We start from the raw sequence: 15,474 nt of genomic DNA, 5'->3' as shown, positions 1-15,474 counted from the left end.
TTCCTTGATTTTCCATTCTGTTGTTTTCATTTAATAAAATAAATAGTAAACAAAAAACAGCCACTTGCGTGGAAACAGGCATGCCCCCTCTTTATTTAATATCTTAAATTGATTTTTCTTCTACAAGGGGGAGAACTATCTCTGTATCAAATGTATTCTTTCACTGGAAAAAGGACTTGCTTATTAGAAGTCTGCCAGAAGCAACTCTAAACTCTAACTGTTCCACTGGTTGCTGGCATGCTGGGTAGGAATTTATTTACAGATCTCTGAAACTTAAGATTTGTATTTTTTTAAAACCGCATTCTACATCAAGATGAACGAAATATTTTGGTAATAAATAGATTTGTACAAATCTAGGGAGATTAACCTGTTTTGTTTTTTTTTTTTTCCCACGTCTCTGCTGAGTGTGGTTACCATGAGACTGTTCATGAGGTTAGTTTTGTTACAGTCTCTGTCAATTTAAATTATGTTCTGTGTCTGCAAAGCTTTTCCCACCAAAGTTTTGTCAAAACTGATAGTCTGTCATTAACAGGCTCTAGAAAATATGCTTTCTCTGAAAAATTCCCAGTTTCTTTGTGTACGGCAGACACTGCTTATCTGACCAAATGCTAAGGCCTGCAGTAGTTTGAAAACAAACAGGCAAAAAGAAAGAAAATTGGGCAGTGACAGTACATCATCAGGAAGAGTAATGGGTAAATTCTGTTACCAATGGTCGCTTTCATCCTCAAGTTTGGTCACAAAGTGTAGAATAACAAAAAGAAGCTATTGCTTTTGATGACATAAAGAAGTCCTATATGAATTTATGGGAAACATGTGAACATGAATTTATGTAAAACACTTTTGCAAAGACATTTGCAAAGAACAGTGGATGTCACCTTGTTATGATAGGTCTTCCGCTTCGTACAGCGGTTGGAACAGCTATCATCTGGTTTGGTGTCACACTGCCTGCAACAGTTCGTGTCAGCTGAATTGTACTTGTGTCAGGATTTTTTTCCTTTCCCTTGTAAATAAACAAAATATCTCTTTCTCTGGACGACACATAATTTATGTCGCAATGAATTTGAAAATTTGCATTAGTCTCATTCTTAAAATTAGTAAAGCAGAATGGATTACTATCTAGGTATCTTCAAGTATATTATTTGTTTCTCCAGGTTTAGAAATGTTCAAAGAAGTCCGCGTTCCCATAATTTCTTCTGAAGAAACTTTCAAAAGACCAAGTGAGTTTAGATCTCTTGAACTTAAAACTTCCAGTATTTTTTTGCCTAATCTTTCGGTGTTTCTTTCCATACAGAAAAGCTGCTTGCTGTAGGAATTGTCATTCAACAATTTGTGAAGTGGTTCTGAGTGTCTGAGCACAATTCTGGTTTTTAAGATGTTAGACTTGTCTACCTTTAGATATCTAGCTGTAGTACCTACTTAGGAGGTCAGTGTACTTAGCTGGTTTTATCATATCATAGATACCTTCAAAATTATTCAGTTTATAGGTCTAAAAGTGTCTATTGTGCCTGCACTGCTTGTTTAAGTACCTGTAGTTGCATGGGATAAATCCAGACCTACATGCTTTATGGGAACTGATGTGTTTTGACCATATTACAATTATGTACTTAAACCACCCTGAAACAATGTTGTAGTTTGTGGGCTGTTTTCTTCAGCTTGTGTGTGCTTTTTATTTCTGTAGAGTCAGTGGAAGCTTTCTGTATATCACTTATGGATTATTTCCAAGATGTGTGCAAATCTGTGGCCATGGAGCGTGAAGTAACTCTTGATCACCTGTTTATTGATGGAACATTTGTTCAAAGCCAAACTGAAACCAAGACTGGGAAGAATAGCATAAAAGCAATGGAAAAGGAGCTGGTAACTTGCGGTCTGCAAGGGAAGGAAAAGGCAGCCCTTAAAAGAAGCCAAATATTTCAAATCCCAGGAGGTAAAGACTCAGAGACTAAAGTGATTGTTGTGCTGGGAAAAGCAGGAATGGGCAAAAGCATTCTTGTTCAGAAGATCTGCCAGGACTGGTCCAATGGAGAGTTTTCTCAATTTGAGTTTGCGTTTTGGTTTGACTGCAAACAAATAAGCTTGCCTGAGAAACGATACAGCCTGAAGGATCTGCTTCTTGAATTTTTTGTAAAACCTCAAGAGGGAAGCAAAGAGATCTTTGAGTATATATTGCAAAATCCTACTAAAGTCCTCCTGCTTTTTGATGGTTTTGAAGGGTTGCATGATCATGAGAATTTTCCTCGTTGCTCAGACAGTCAGCCTGAAAAAGACTTGTGCAGTATAAAGGAGCTGCTTTCAGGACTCATCCAAAAGAAGATACTCAATGGTTGTACTTTATTACTTACAGCAAGACCAAAAGACAAGGTGTACCAGTATGTGTCCAAAGTGGATAAGACTATTGAAATAGTAGGATTTTCCCCTCAGCAGAGAGAATTATACATAACCAAATACTTTGAAGGATTACCCTACTGTGATAATGCACTGAAATTAATCAAAGAGAGTGAATACTTGTTCAGTCATTGTTACAGCCCTCTTATGTGTAGATTTGTTTGTTTTCTCTGTGAGACAGTACTTGAAATGGGAGACAAAAGCCTTCCTTCAACTCTTACTACAGTCTTCCTGAAATTTGTTCAGCAAAAGATAATATCTATGAAAACAGATGTTACAGCCATGCGAAATCAAGAGAGTCTTGCTACGTTAGCCCGTATAGCCTGGTATCTTGGAGAAAAGCACCAAAATGCCGTGAAAAGTAACCTTCTTCCTTCTAAGGAAGTTAAAGAGTTTGCTCTGAAACATGGATTTTTCCTGCCATTTGCATTCCCCAGACATTCAGATAGTGAAGAAGAGGAATTTGGGAGCACGTTCTCTGATTTTGTCATTCAGAATTTCTTGGGTGCGCTTCACCTTATGTTAGCAGAAGAGATCAAGGATAAAAGTCTAATAAAGTACCTGTCTTTTCCATCCAAGAAGAAAAAACCTTATAACTGGTTAGATTTAGTGCCTCGATTTTTGGCTGGATTGTTGTTCCTGCAGGACGACCCCTACTTCTGCTCCCTTTCAAATGAGGATGTAAAACAATCAACCAAGAAGCAGAAAACACTCTTGAAATATATTAGAAGGCTGCAGATAAATGAGCTCTGTCCGGAGAAGTTACTCGATCTTTTACATTGTATTTATGAAACACAAAGCAATTATCTTTTGCAGCATGTGGCCTTAAGGCTCAAGACAGACCTGTCTTTTCTGGGCGTAGTTCTTACACCACCTGATGTCCATGTACTGCACTATATTTTAAAAAGGTCAAGAAAAGAGTTTTCCTTGGATTTGTGGAACAGCAGCATTGACATGCAAGGGCTAAAAGACTTGGTTGGCCTAAAGAATGTGGCATCGTTCAGGTTGGTCATTCTTTGTAGATAGTAGTGTCATTCATTAGACTGTATGTAGATGACACTTTCATGCAACAACAGCAGTCATATCTGTTGATTTCACATGTTTTGTCACTTCACAGGGCCTCCCTCAGTGATACAGTCAGGCTCTGGAAATCTTTAGAACAAACAAAAGACTACGAGCTGCTGAGAGCATCAACAGAGAAATTTGTTCTTGATCCCTTTAAGGCAAAGACAATGAAGGACATCAGTGACCTTTCAGACCTTGTAGAGATGCAGGAGAAGATGATCAATTGGTAGGCTCATTTATAATCAAAAGTTCTCCTAATATACTCTCAATTTAAGAGGGGGTTCACTGACAGTGATGGAGAATGGAGTCCTCAGCTTGTCCAAAGGAGAAGTAACTAAGGCACTGCAAACTCTTGTATCATCTCAGAGTGTTTTCCGACCCTGATGTGTGGTGGTTGTCATGGCAGGGAAGAGCAATGACAGCACCATGCAGAGTATTAGTCAAAACTGCCAATAAAAAAGCAAGCTGTCTTTTTTTATTTTTCAGATTTCCTTTTAATCTCTGAATATGCTATCTTCCAATTGCTTTCAGTTACATACCTTGGGCTAACTGATTTTTTCCGCCCCCCTGCAGCACCTGGGCCATAAATGAAGGTTTATTTTGCACGGGTCACAAATTACCCGTGTCAGTCCTTTAGCTCAGGAAGTAAAAGCTTGTGTTACGTGATCTACAAATCCTGTGTTTCATCCCTGCTTATAGTGTGGTTAGGAGACTGGTTGCAATTAAAGCCATTAAGGTACTTCAGTTGTGTGTTTAACATAAAAATGGTGACTTCCATTTTAACATGGGCAGAGTATTTTGATCAAAATAAGTTTCATTTTTGACAGAAGATAATTGATTTAGAAGAATGTATTTTTAAGTTTTATTGGAAAAAGAGCAAAAAACTGCAGTATGAAAGGCAATTATCAGATTGAAATTAATCAAACAAAGAAAGGTTGAAGCAGAAGTTATTCTGAAGTTTCCTGGTTCTTCAGCTAATCCAGCAGTGGTTTATTTCTTGTAAAAGTTTACTAAGAAATTATTTTTAAAACACTGTTTTCATTGCTAAAATATTTCTCATACTCTGGTTCTACTGTGGTTTATTTAGTGTGCAAGATGCATCTGGTTGCAGCAGCTATGAAATTCCTGCCATCAAAAACCTCAGAAAACTAGAATTTGCGTAAGTGGTATACCCCTCTGTTGATTGATATATGATTACATTTAAGGCTGAGAAGAGTCATGGATATTTGCTACAGTCATTGAACTAATGTATAATTAGTTTATGGTAACACATTAAGGTAAACACCATTTATTTCTATTTTCCTTTTCTCAACTAAATTTATTAAGTTATGGACAAAACTAAAAAAAATTAATTTCTGGCCCCTGCAGTGGTACAGATCAACATGGTTCTATCATATGTTATTTTATTTTGTTTTGGTTTATTTTGTTTTATTTTATTTTATTACAAGTTAACTCCTTATCGCCAGATGTAGATCTTGTGCCCGAGGGTATAAAGTATCTTGATGTAGATCCAACTACCTGGGAACTATTTTTTCCCCAGAAATGCTCAGCTTTTCTAACCGAGTCTTCTCATGTCACTTTCTGCCCTACCAGAGCTTAGGCCATGAGAATAAGGTCAGAGAATGCCTCCCAAATAAAATATTTAGCACCATTTTCCTGGTAGAAGGAAGATTGACTTGGAAACACTGACTTTAAAAATTAGGTGTAGTAACATTTCTTCTTCCCACAAACTGTAAGCAACCTCCAAGGCTATTCTACTGCTTAAAATATCCTGCCATTGTATGTGAATTAATTTGGGCAGAAATTGCACCAGTGCAATGGAGAATTCTCATCAAGTCTTCATCTCTTTCCTCCTCTTCACATCTGACCCAGTCTAGAACTGCTATGCTTGGCCTCACTTGTGATTTTATGCTCCTTTCTCTTCTCATTTCCTCTCCTACTTTCCCTTTATTTAAAATTTTTGGTTAAAATTCTGGTCCTTTTAACTTGTCTGAATTTGTTGTGATACCAAAGAAACCCTATACTAAGAGGTTAGCATCTGAGGGACAAATACTTGGAGCTGGAATATTAAAGTGCAATTTATGCTTTAAGCTGCAGTATAATGTTTATCTTAAGTTAGCCTGAATTGTCAATAGTTTGGGGGGGGGAATATTTTTTTTCATCTCTATACCAATTTTATAATATTTAAAATTAAAAACCTGAAAAAATAGAAAAATAACGTAAATACAGGAATCTAAAACAAGTGATATGAGTCTTGCAGAGAGTAACAAAAAAGTGGCAAATGCAGGTACCGCTGCTGCTGTGCAAGCAGCTCTGCCCTGTCTGCCCTTAGCCTTGTGGGGTTCAAGCCTCTGGAGGCTTCAAAGCAAAAATCCTTGCTGCAGATTGTAGGGAATGGTTGCTTCCGAGGAGCGTAAACTAGCTTGCATTTGGGGTTGTAGGGGAAGAACTTAAAAATTCATAACTTCTGCTGTTTCCGAGCATGTGAAAAAACTGTATTTATATTCTTTCAGGCTGGGTCCGGTATGCGGCCTTCAGGGATTCCTAAAACTTGTGGAAATTCTTGCAGCCTTTCCATCACTTCAGCATTTAGAGTGAGTAATGCTAAAGGTTAACTTGGCTAATGTTGTTCCTCAGCAACCCTTGATGATGGGGGAAGTCATGTACCCAAGAAACATTTTATTTGTCAACAAGACTATTTGGTTTAATGAACAAACTGAACAACAAAAACATTCAGAGAATATAACTGCAGACTAAAAGCTAGTGCTCGTCATCTGCCTTAAGACACTTGGTAGTGGTTTGTTTGATACTTCTTCAGTCGCTTCCCCACGTGTTCTTCAGTGGTTAAAAGTGGGAAAGGTTTAGTACAGAGCCGCATGGCGTGCTCCCTCTCCCTGCCACAGAGATCAACACTGTCTGCAGATTACTTATTTCTTCATTCAAGCTCCATAACGTGCCCGAGCCCCAGGCTCCCTGGTGGTGAGGTTTCTGAGGGACTCACGGTCATGTCTGCGCCAGGAGAGGACAGGCTCCCTCCTGAACTAGAAGCAGTGTTAAATGTGGGGGTTAACTTCCGTATTTGTGCCCGTGCTGTGCACTTTACAGTGTCAGCAGGCATCCTGAACTTCTGGTAGAACTTCTAAGAGGTAGAGCTTTGTGGATTTAATTAATATAAAAGATATTTAAAAGCTATATTCAGCTAGTATCTGGTTGTGTTCTGCCAACATATTTTTGCACGGTCTTTGTCCCTTCCTTTTCCAGGAGCAGTATTAGAAATGGTTTTAAGAACTCCAGTTACTATTTATTCTCTTGTATCCATGACAAACCAGCTGTCTCTGAATGTTAAGCTTCTTTATGCTAGAAACAATTGTAGCAACAATAGTCAATATTCTGCTGTCATCTCTGTGGGAAGATTACTGGGTTTTGAGAGAGCCTTTGGCCTTCCTGGCTCAGCCCATTGGCCATTTGTTTGTGTTGTATCTGGCCTTTCCGTGATATTTTGGGAAAACAATAAAGCTCTAAAATTGAAATGAGTCCGATGTATCCCAGCCTTGTCTGTCAGATTAGAAGGGGATCCAAAATCTAAAATTGTGCCTATCTGAAACTCTGAAATATCTGGATACCTGAACGAGGAATTTCTAATACTCCCTATCTGGAGAAGGAGCTGTTTAGGCAGGGATTTACAGCATCTGCTGGATTTTGTCAGTTCTGTATTTCTGTGTGCACAGGAAATCTCATTTCAGCATAGCTGGAACACAGCTATTTCATAACCATTTAAATAATCGTCAGTGCATGGTGGAAGCAAGGCATTAAGTGCTACCATTTGCATATCAAAGAAAATGGGTCAAGCCATTCAACTAGTTAAAAAAAATTTCTTAGGCTTAAATTTGGGAAGCAGAAAGCTGCTTATTAGAGAAGCTGTAATTTGTGTGATGCTTCTTGGTGATTGAGGCTACTGCAGAGAAGGAGGGTCTCAAGATAGAGCGGTCTCTGAGGTGAATAAACCGCAAAAATTTATATTAAAAGGGAAGCTAATTCTCTCTTTGTTGTCACCCAGCCTTGATGCTCTGAGTGAAAATGGCATAGGAGATGAAGGAGCAAAGAGTCTGTCTGAAGTCTTTCCAACCCTGACATCACTGGAAATACTGAAGTAAGTGCAAGGTTAACAGTTCTAGGAAAAATGGCAAAGAAATAGATTAAACCTAGAGCCTTAAGGGGCTATGTGTTAACAATTATGGACACAACTAACCCATGGGCATACAAGACCAATGAGTCTATGGACATACTTAATCTATACATTCATTAGAAAAATAGGTTAATCCTAAAGCAATTCCTCATTTCCCTTCAAGGGTCATAATTGGTATTTTTACCTGCATTTGGTCTAAATAGACTGTCCAAACTATATAAAAAAGATGTCAAAAATTAACTTTTCCTACATTGTAATAAATTAGAATAAATGTGCTCAACTAACAAAGTGATCTCACTTACTGTAGCTTATCACAGAATAAGATAACAGATGTGGGTGCAGAGAAACTAGCTACAGCTCTTCCTTCCTTGTCTTCATTAAAGACACTAAGGTAAGTAGTTGTATCCTGTTCAGTTTTATACTCCATACCTTGCTATCTCTGTCAGAAATTACGGAACATGGAACAAATACGTACACTGAGCAGCAGCCAAGCTTTTGACTTTGTTCTGTATAAAGCCTTTAGAGAAAAGAGGAGAAAAATGTATGACCCAGTGTGGATGTACAGAAGGATCTCTCAGGAATATAATGAGGACTATACTGATTTTTAAATCCAATCCATAATACCCACTTATGAATAATACCCTGTACAAATGTGCACCCAGGGCCATGATCTACTGCAAGCTTATGTGGAGCTTGCTAAGCGCAGTGCTAAACCGTAAGCCAGCAGCGAGGTGGTGTGTGTGTGTGCTGATATGGGACCAATGGTCCATCCCGCCTCATTAAAATGTCTGGCATAGGCCTGAAATGAAGTCTCTCGGTAGGGAATGCAAGAAACCGTGGTGTGCAATTCTGGAATAATTTGCTCACTTGGAAATCTTTTAAATGCTGTGCCCCAAATATGAGCTTCATTTTCTTGCAGATTTTTAATTTGATCTAATGTAGACAGAGATGTTCTCATTATTCATTCAGAATCCAGACCTATTTTTGCTGTAGCTGTGCTAGCCGAAGAAAGGATGTGACCGTTTGCCTTGCTTGATACCAAAAATATGAAACTGTGTTTTAAAAGTTAACTGCAAATAGATAAGGATAAATTGGAAGTTAAGATGTACCAACCATCTCTGAAATTCCTTGATCTAATACATAATCTGTTTACATTATCCATTATTCAATTGTGACTATACCGGTTTGGTTTTCTGCAGCTTATACAATAATAACATTTGTGATTTTGGAGCAGAAAATCTTGCGAAAGTTCTTCCTGCGATGTCATCCTTAAGAGTGCTAGAGTGAGTATGAATTTTTTTGAGATGGCCCAGAAAAGCTTGGTTGCTTGCATACTGAAAATTCATATCTTGCATGCTCAGGGTAGAGGAGACAGAATTTGAGGAAGAAAATTTCAGGGAAATTTCACAGGGAAAATGTGCTCCGGCAGAGTCCAGATAGTCAGTGTTTAGAAAGGATTAAGGAGCAGTTCACCATAAAACCCGAAAAATTGGTTTTAAGATGGGAGAACAGGGTCATGGGGAGTTGGAGAAGGACCTGTGGTACATAGAATAAGGAATTCTTCAGACAAACTGACCTAATGAAGTTCCAGCTTGACCCTTTGAATATTTTATGACAGGTTTTTTTGAATGAAGGATCTATTTTGTGGGTTTTTTTTTTCTTTTTCTTTCTTCCTCTATCTGCAGATAAACCCATGTAGTATTTTTGATTTTGAATGAAATATTTGATTACACTGCTACCACTACTGATCTGGATTAACAAAGTTTGCTGATTTTTTTTCCCTCAGCGTTCAATATAACAAAATAACTGGTGTTGGAGCCCAGCAGCTGACTGACAGCTTACGAAAATGTCCCCATATAAAGAACTTGGTGTAAGTCTCTTGATACGCCATTTGCTGTATCTTTGTTCTGTAAATTGAGTTAGAATTCATGCTAAAGCTGTGTTCTGTATTTGTCAGATTTATAAGAGGCACAAAAAAAGACATCACCAAAACACAAAAGCAGTCATAGAAATGTTAAAAATGTTGTCTCTGGTTTCAGCTGCATTAATTCCCACTTGTCCTGCTTTAAGCATAGTTTACCTTGACCCTCCCTTTGTTAATCTTCTACCCTCCCAGAGTACCTGACCTACTCTGTGCTGCAGGACTTGTATTTGAAGGATAAACAATGAGCAGCCGTCATTAGAGGTTAAATAGACTGCAGCTGCCAGTACACACTCAGGAGAGGGGGGTTTGATAGAAAGCTAAGGAACAGTTATGGAAGAGGACTGTAATGTGTCCTATAACCAGAGTCAGCTAGGTTATGGGGGAGCGAACTGCTTCCTTCTAAATGAAAATGCATTTTCATTTGTTCCATAGCTTAAATACTTTGATGGAATTATATTCAAAAGGGAAAGGCAACTTTAAAAACAAAACAAAAGACTAACATGCTAAGCACACCAAAAAAACTGTGAAGGAAATTACACTCCTTAAAATCTCTTTCCTTTCTGAATTTGCCCTTACAGGATGTGGAATCCCACCATTCCCTATGGAGTTCTCGAACACCTTCAGCAGCTGGACTCTAGGATCAGTGTGTAGATTCACATGATCCCATAAAGGTAACGTAAGCCCTGGCTCCCTGAAACAAGATTTGTTTCTGGGGGAGCTGTTGATCTGGTCTCACTAGCAGCAGGCACAGTAACAGCATCAACGCATGCATGGCTAGGTATAGAGATGCTGCCCTAGAGTGGCACAGATCCATATCACATCAGGCTGCCTTTGCCCCCACTCACCTTGCACCCCCCACCTCCTTTGCACCATCGCTAGAGGCTGCAAGAGCTGCATCAGCAAGAATGGACTTCGAGGACTCCTCGTTCAGCCCAGGGCGGTGGCTGGCAGCTGGCCTGCTTACCTCCTCTTTTTTCTTGCGGGAAACTGAATAGCTCTGTATACTTCTCATGTTTAATAGATGAGTTCTGTACTGCTTAGAGATTGTTTTGTGTTGAGTTTTAGTAAGTGTCCTTTCACTTTTCCTTTGTTTAGTACAAATCCTCAACAGCTGCTTGCCTCACTATGAAGCTGTGCCTACACTGTACTCGGAGCAAACCATGGGCTCCTACACTCCTTGTTCTCAGTCGTCTTTGTGTGGTTTAGCCACTGGCAGTCACTTTAACTTCATTGATTCTGCCTGCACAGTTTCAAGGATTCTTGAAATAATTGCATTGTTAGCAATTTGCTAACAGTTTGCTGATGGATCTGACTGCCTTGACGCTCCTGGACTGAAGGAGCTGCAGCAGGCACTGGGAAGTTAGGATTTCTGCTCCCAGTTTTCTGCCACGTGTTTCCTCTTACTCTTAAAAAAACATTACTCAGGATGCATCAAATGATCCCAGTGAAGAATGAGAAGCCAGAGTCAAGGAAGACACCAGATGCCCTCCAGCTTGCTTTCAGAAAAATGCATCGCAGAGTGATTGCCAGCTGCTTGAGCTGTGGGTTGAATGGTCCTGGCAATGGCTGCGCTTGCTAATGGCTCCCTAAACTACGCAGCGCGCCAAGCTTTTGCGTGATTCTTGCTCTCAGTGCACTAGTCACTGGATGTAGACTGGGCTATATATATATGGCACTGATCAGGCTATAGGTTGTGGAAGACTTACATACTTTACCAGCTTGACAGACTAGCTTTACACAGCAGCAGTGAAAACCTGTAGTGATCCTACAGTGCCTAAAGTACAACTAGCACTTCGTCTTGTTGAATAACCGTACCTACTTGGGAAAGATGACATTAGAGATATGAACACTGCCAGGGAACCTTACAAAAACAAAGCTTTCTCTAACCTGCTGTGTCTGTTATTCAAGGGGAGCATGCGATAAGAGTCTCTGAACATGTAGGTCAGCTCCCAAATGACCTCGGTTTTCCTCTGGACACAGAGCAATGGCAGTCAGTGGTAGAGAGCTCTGTTGTGTGATTCTTGGACACTGGTGAGCTTTCGTGCCAAACAAAAGATGTGTTTCGCACAGCTCCACATAAACAACCCCTTGCACCTCTCTTCACTGCTGTTCTCTCATGTTTGCAGCCCATGCCTGTGGCACCAGTTACCACATTAATATAGTATCTCAATATGCGAGGAAACATTCTTCTTCGTTAGCACTGAGCATTAGTAGCAGGAGGAAGTCTGGACCCTGTCTCCCAAACTTGAAACATTCAGCATCTACCAGCCACGGTTTTCTGTTTTCAGAGCATACCAAATATATGGTTTTGGTGATGTTAATGGTGATTAAGTTGGTGGGCATGCATCTAATATTCTGTTTTCATCATTTCACAGGTAACATAAAGAAGAGGGGAAGGTGTCCTCTGTGTTTTCCTATCTTCTTGCTGCTTTATGAATCAGTGGCTGATTTTCATTATAGTGACAAAATGAAAAAAAAAAAAAAAAGTCACTTTTAAGCTTCTGGGTGATGCTTGAAGTAGGTGAATGACGGAGTTCAAATTTTTTAAAGCTCATTTAAAATGCTATTCAAAGACCCAGTTGTGCTTCTACTGATGTGATGAAGCATTAAGAAACATTGAGTTTCAAAGATAAAAAAAGCATCTGGATATTGTGATCACCTTTAAAGGTGACCAGGAATCACCTGGTAGTATAAAATTCCATCATCGATTCATCAAAGAGTAGACTGCAAGTTGCTGGACCTGCAACATCTGAGGGAGTGACAGATCAAACCTAATTGTTTCATGGTTCCAATAGTAACTGTGATCAAATTTGGTTTGATGATTTTGGACTTCCAAAGCTCAACGTTGCTGATTTCACCTTGTAACTGGACTGATTTGAAGCACTGGGGTCAGGAGCATAAATAAGAATGATCAGTCATAGAAGACAGTCTGATATTGTAAGATTATCCACGAGAATCCAGAAGCAGCGCTTTTCTTGATGCTAATCACCAATGTTGTCTTAAGGGATATCTTAAGGGATATCACTCTCTTGTAACAGAATCCTTCCAAAAGACTCGGGGCGGGGCGGGGGGAAAGGGGGAAGAAGTAAACAGAAGAAATGAATTAAAACTGGAAAACTATTAAGGATTTTTCTGACATTATCACAGAAATCCAAATGCATACAAATAGCTTCAGTTCATTACACAAAAATCCCCAAAGTGACAACCTTTAAAGGTTTTTACTCCATCTCAAATGTGAACTTTAAATTCTTATACCTGGGTTAGGATTTAGTTTCTCACTTGCAAGTGGCAGCATAAATGTACAAGCATCGATTTTATACTTGACAGTGAAATCACTACTGTGTGCGATTTATGTGGCCTTCTTTTACAGAGCTATGAATAACTAGGCAATGACAGACAATAACATATTTCAAAGCATTATCATGTGTCTGTGCTGCTGGTATCAGTGATATGTGGGCCAAATACTGGCCCTGCTGGCTGTGATAGCAAACCAATTGTCTCCGTTTTTCTTTTATTTCAGCTCTGTGAACACAGAGAGAACTTGTAATCATACAGAGACAGTTGTCAGGAACTTAACATTCTGGCTCCTTGTCCAGGTACAACCCAGAGACAGAAAAACAAATAGGGATGGAAAAAAACTAGAAATATTCAATATGCTACAAACTGAGAAGGGAGGTTTCTCCTTCACGGTTAGCTCAGGGTTAGCTCAACAACCTCCTTGAAATCTTTTCTGCTAGGAAGCACTGACAATACTGACCTAAGGATTTATGCAAACTAGAATCTCTCAGCGAACCTCTCAAATACTCTGTTACTTGGTTTTTAAAAAGTCCCTGATTTTAAACAGTTCAAACCCACAATCTTTATTTTCTTTCAAATAAATTATACTTCTTTGCTAAAGTTTCAGTGCCTGCAGAATCCTGGCAGCAGGGATGGAGGGTGGACAAATTAAAGAAGGGAAGGAAGGTCTGGTTTGTTGTTTCTGTTAATCAAAGGAGAGCAAGGAACCAGACCTAGTACGAGAAGGCAACAGTACAAGACAGCAAGGTGGAAACACTCTACGGAGAGTAAGATTGTAACTAGACAATGATATTTTTCTTAACTATCCACATGGTTCTTCTCTCTAGCCAAACTCTAGCCAGAGTCCATGGAAAAAAATCTCATTTACATCCCCCTGTTTCAGCTGCTTGAATGGGAGGTAGTTTGAGCCAAATCTTGTGTGATGTTCCCATCAGCCTGCGGCACTCCAGCCATGCAGATCTACGGTGAGCCCTCGTCTTGGCTTCCCTTAACTAAGCTTTGGATGAGAAATGCCCCTTTAGGGATATATTCTGCAGCTACGCTTCACTGTAACTGAATCTGGGAACGTGCTAAATATTACACAGGCAGCTAAATGTTACAGGACACTGTCTGGACTGATAAAATCGTGTTGGGAAAACTGCTGTTGTAATATTTGTATGAGTTACTGGGAGATATATGTTTATAATGTACAGGTTGTAAATTGTGATACAATGTTTTGGTTGTCTTTATACATCTTTTTTGAAGTATTAATAAAAGTGAGTATTCCTTTTTACAGTAGCTTGTAGTACCTGTTGAAAATTATTTTGATTTTTCTCCTGGAAAGGCGATGAAACTACTGCTGGCTTCTGAACATAATGACATGCTAAGGGCTTCATATTGTAGGTTAATGGAAAGCACGGTGTGCAAGGGAGACGGGTTGGTCTTGCTGGCACTTACTGATTCAGTGGTCTGGAAATGGAGAAATAATTCTTTCGTAACAGGCAACGGGCTCTTGCAATGCCAACTGACGGCCTGTAAGTCCAGAATTAGAAGATATAAAAGTGCTGACTGAAGCCAGCTGCTAGTAACAGCAAAAAGATGTTTTCATCCTTTCAGACTTTTTGCAGTTAAAAGTTCTAAATATAATTGAGGTTCGAAGTCTTGTATATTCTTGTGGCACAAAGCTCATCCAAAATGCTTTTGTCAAACAAGTGCCTTGTATATAGAGGACTGAATTCACTGCCTACCCTAAAAAAGCTGTTCTGATCAAATCTCTGTTCTAAAATACCTTTTTGGATGAGAAAAATGCTACTCTCTTTATGCCCATGCTCTTTTTATTGTCAAAGAAGCCTTGTTAAAATGGTAAGGCTTGTCTTACGATGGTTGTCAGATCCTGTAATCTGAGTGCTCTCCCCATCCTTTAAATGTATGAGGCTTAGCTGTTCTAAGAAATCAGAAATCTTGATCTAAGATTCAGAATCTCCACAGTGAATTACTTGGTGGAATTTGTATTGCTTGATCTGTGCATCATGTGGCATAAACCCACTGCAGGGAAATGATTACAAACTAGTAGATACTGCAGGAAGTACCTACATGACAAACTGAACCATGTTCTTAAAATGGCATACATGTGACCCTGAAAAATTAGTGTAAGCCATCTCTGCAAACAGTATGAATTTCTAATTATATAGGCAGCAGGAATGCTGCCTTCAGAAGCAAAATTCAGCCTTTCTTGTGTTAGTACAAATGGGCATGTGAACACAAGCGTAACAAGTCTTTAAACATAGCTATTCTTCATATAGGTGCTTAAATGGGGATTTAGTTCCCTAAATGTATCTTTACGCGTTAGAATATTGTGTCCTAAGTGACTTTATTCCTGAATTGCAGGCCAGGGATTGCATGGTACAAAGCACTTGTCAGTGTTTTTAAGGCCCCAAACTTTATCTGATGGAACCTATCTGGGAGAAAAGCTACTTAGCTCAATGACAGTGCTTCACCTGTTGCAGAAGCAGCTGAAAATTAATTTGGAGCACAGAAATTTGGGGACTGGAAGCTAATTTATAGAATCATAGAATGGTTCGGGTTAGAAGGGACCTTAAAGATCATCTAGTTCCAACCCCCCTGCCCTGGGCAGGGACGT

The 15,474-nt window shown here is 39.3% G+C and overlaps 1 protein-coding gene across 8 annotated transcripts in view; it reads left to right on the top strand.

The window, feature by feature from the left end:
* Nucleotides 1-12,603, top strand: part of CIITA (class II major histocompatibility complex transactivator) — a 30,962-nt gene extending 18,359 nt beyond the window's left edge. For all 8 annotated transcript variants that reach the window (XM_054212846.1, XM_054212847.1, XM_054212845.1 and 5 more), the window contains 11 exons: nt 1,152-1,217; nt 1,679-3,386; nt 3,500-3,673; nt 4,535-4,606; nt 5,961-6,041; nt 7,505-7,597; nt 7,941-8,024; nt 8,833-8,916; nt 9,420-9,503; nt 10,136-10,228; nt 11,933-12,603. In XM_054212846.1, coding sequence (XP_054068821.1) covers nt 1,152-1,217; nt 1,679-3,386; nt 3,500-3,673; nt 4,535-4,606; nt 5,961-6,041; nt 7,505-7,597; nt 7,941-8,024; nt 8,833-8,916; nt 9,420-9,503; nt 10,136-10,208 — 2,519 coding nt within the window. In that variant the 3' untranslated portion in view covers nt 10,209-10,228; nt 11,933-12,603. The remainder of the gene's footprint in view (nt 1-1,151; nt 1,218-1,678; nt 3,387-3,499; nt 3,674-4,534; nt 4,607-5,960; nt 6,042-7,504; nt 7,598-7,940; nt 8,025-8,832; nt 8,917-9,419; nt 9,504-10,135; nt 10,229-11,932) is intronic.
* Nucleotides 12,604-15,474: the final 2,871 nt, after the last annotated feature.

Source organism: Rissa tridactyla, chromosome 8 (assembly GCF_028500815.1).
Source record: "Rissa tridactyla isolate bRisTri1 chromosome 8, bRisTri1.patW.cur.20221130, whole genome shotgun sequence".
NCBI lineage: Eukaryota > Metazoa > Chordata > Aves > Charadriiformes > Laridae > Rissa > Rissa tridactyla.
Note: the sequence above shows the minus strand (reverse complement) of the source record. Positions and strands in the feature narration are given on the sequence as shown.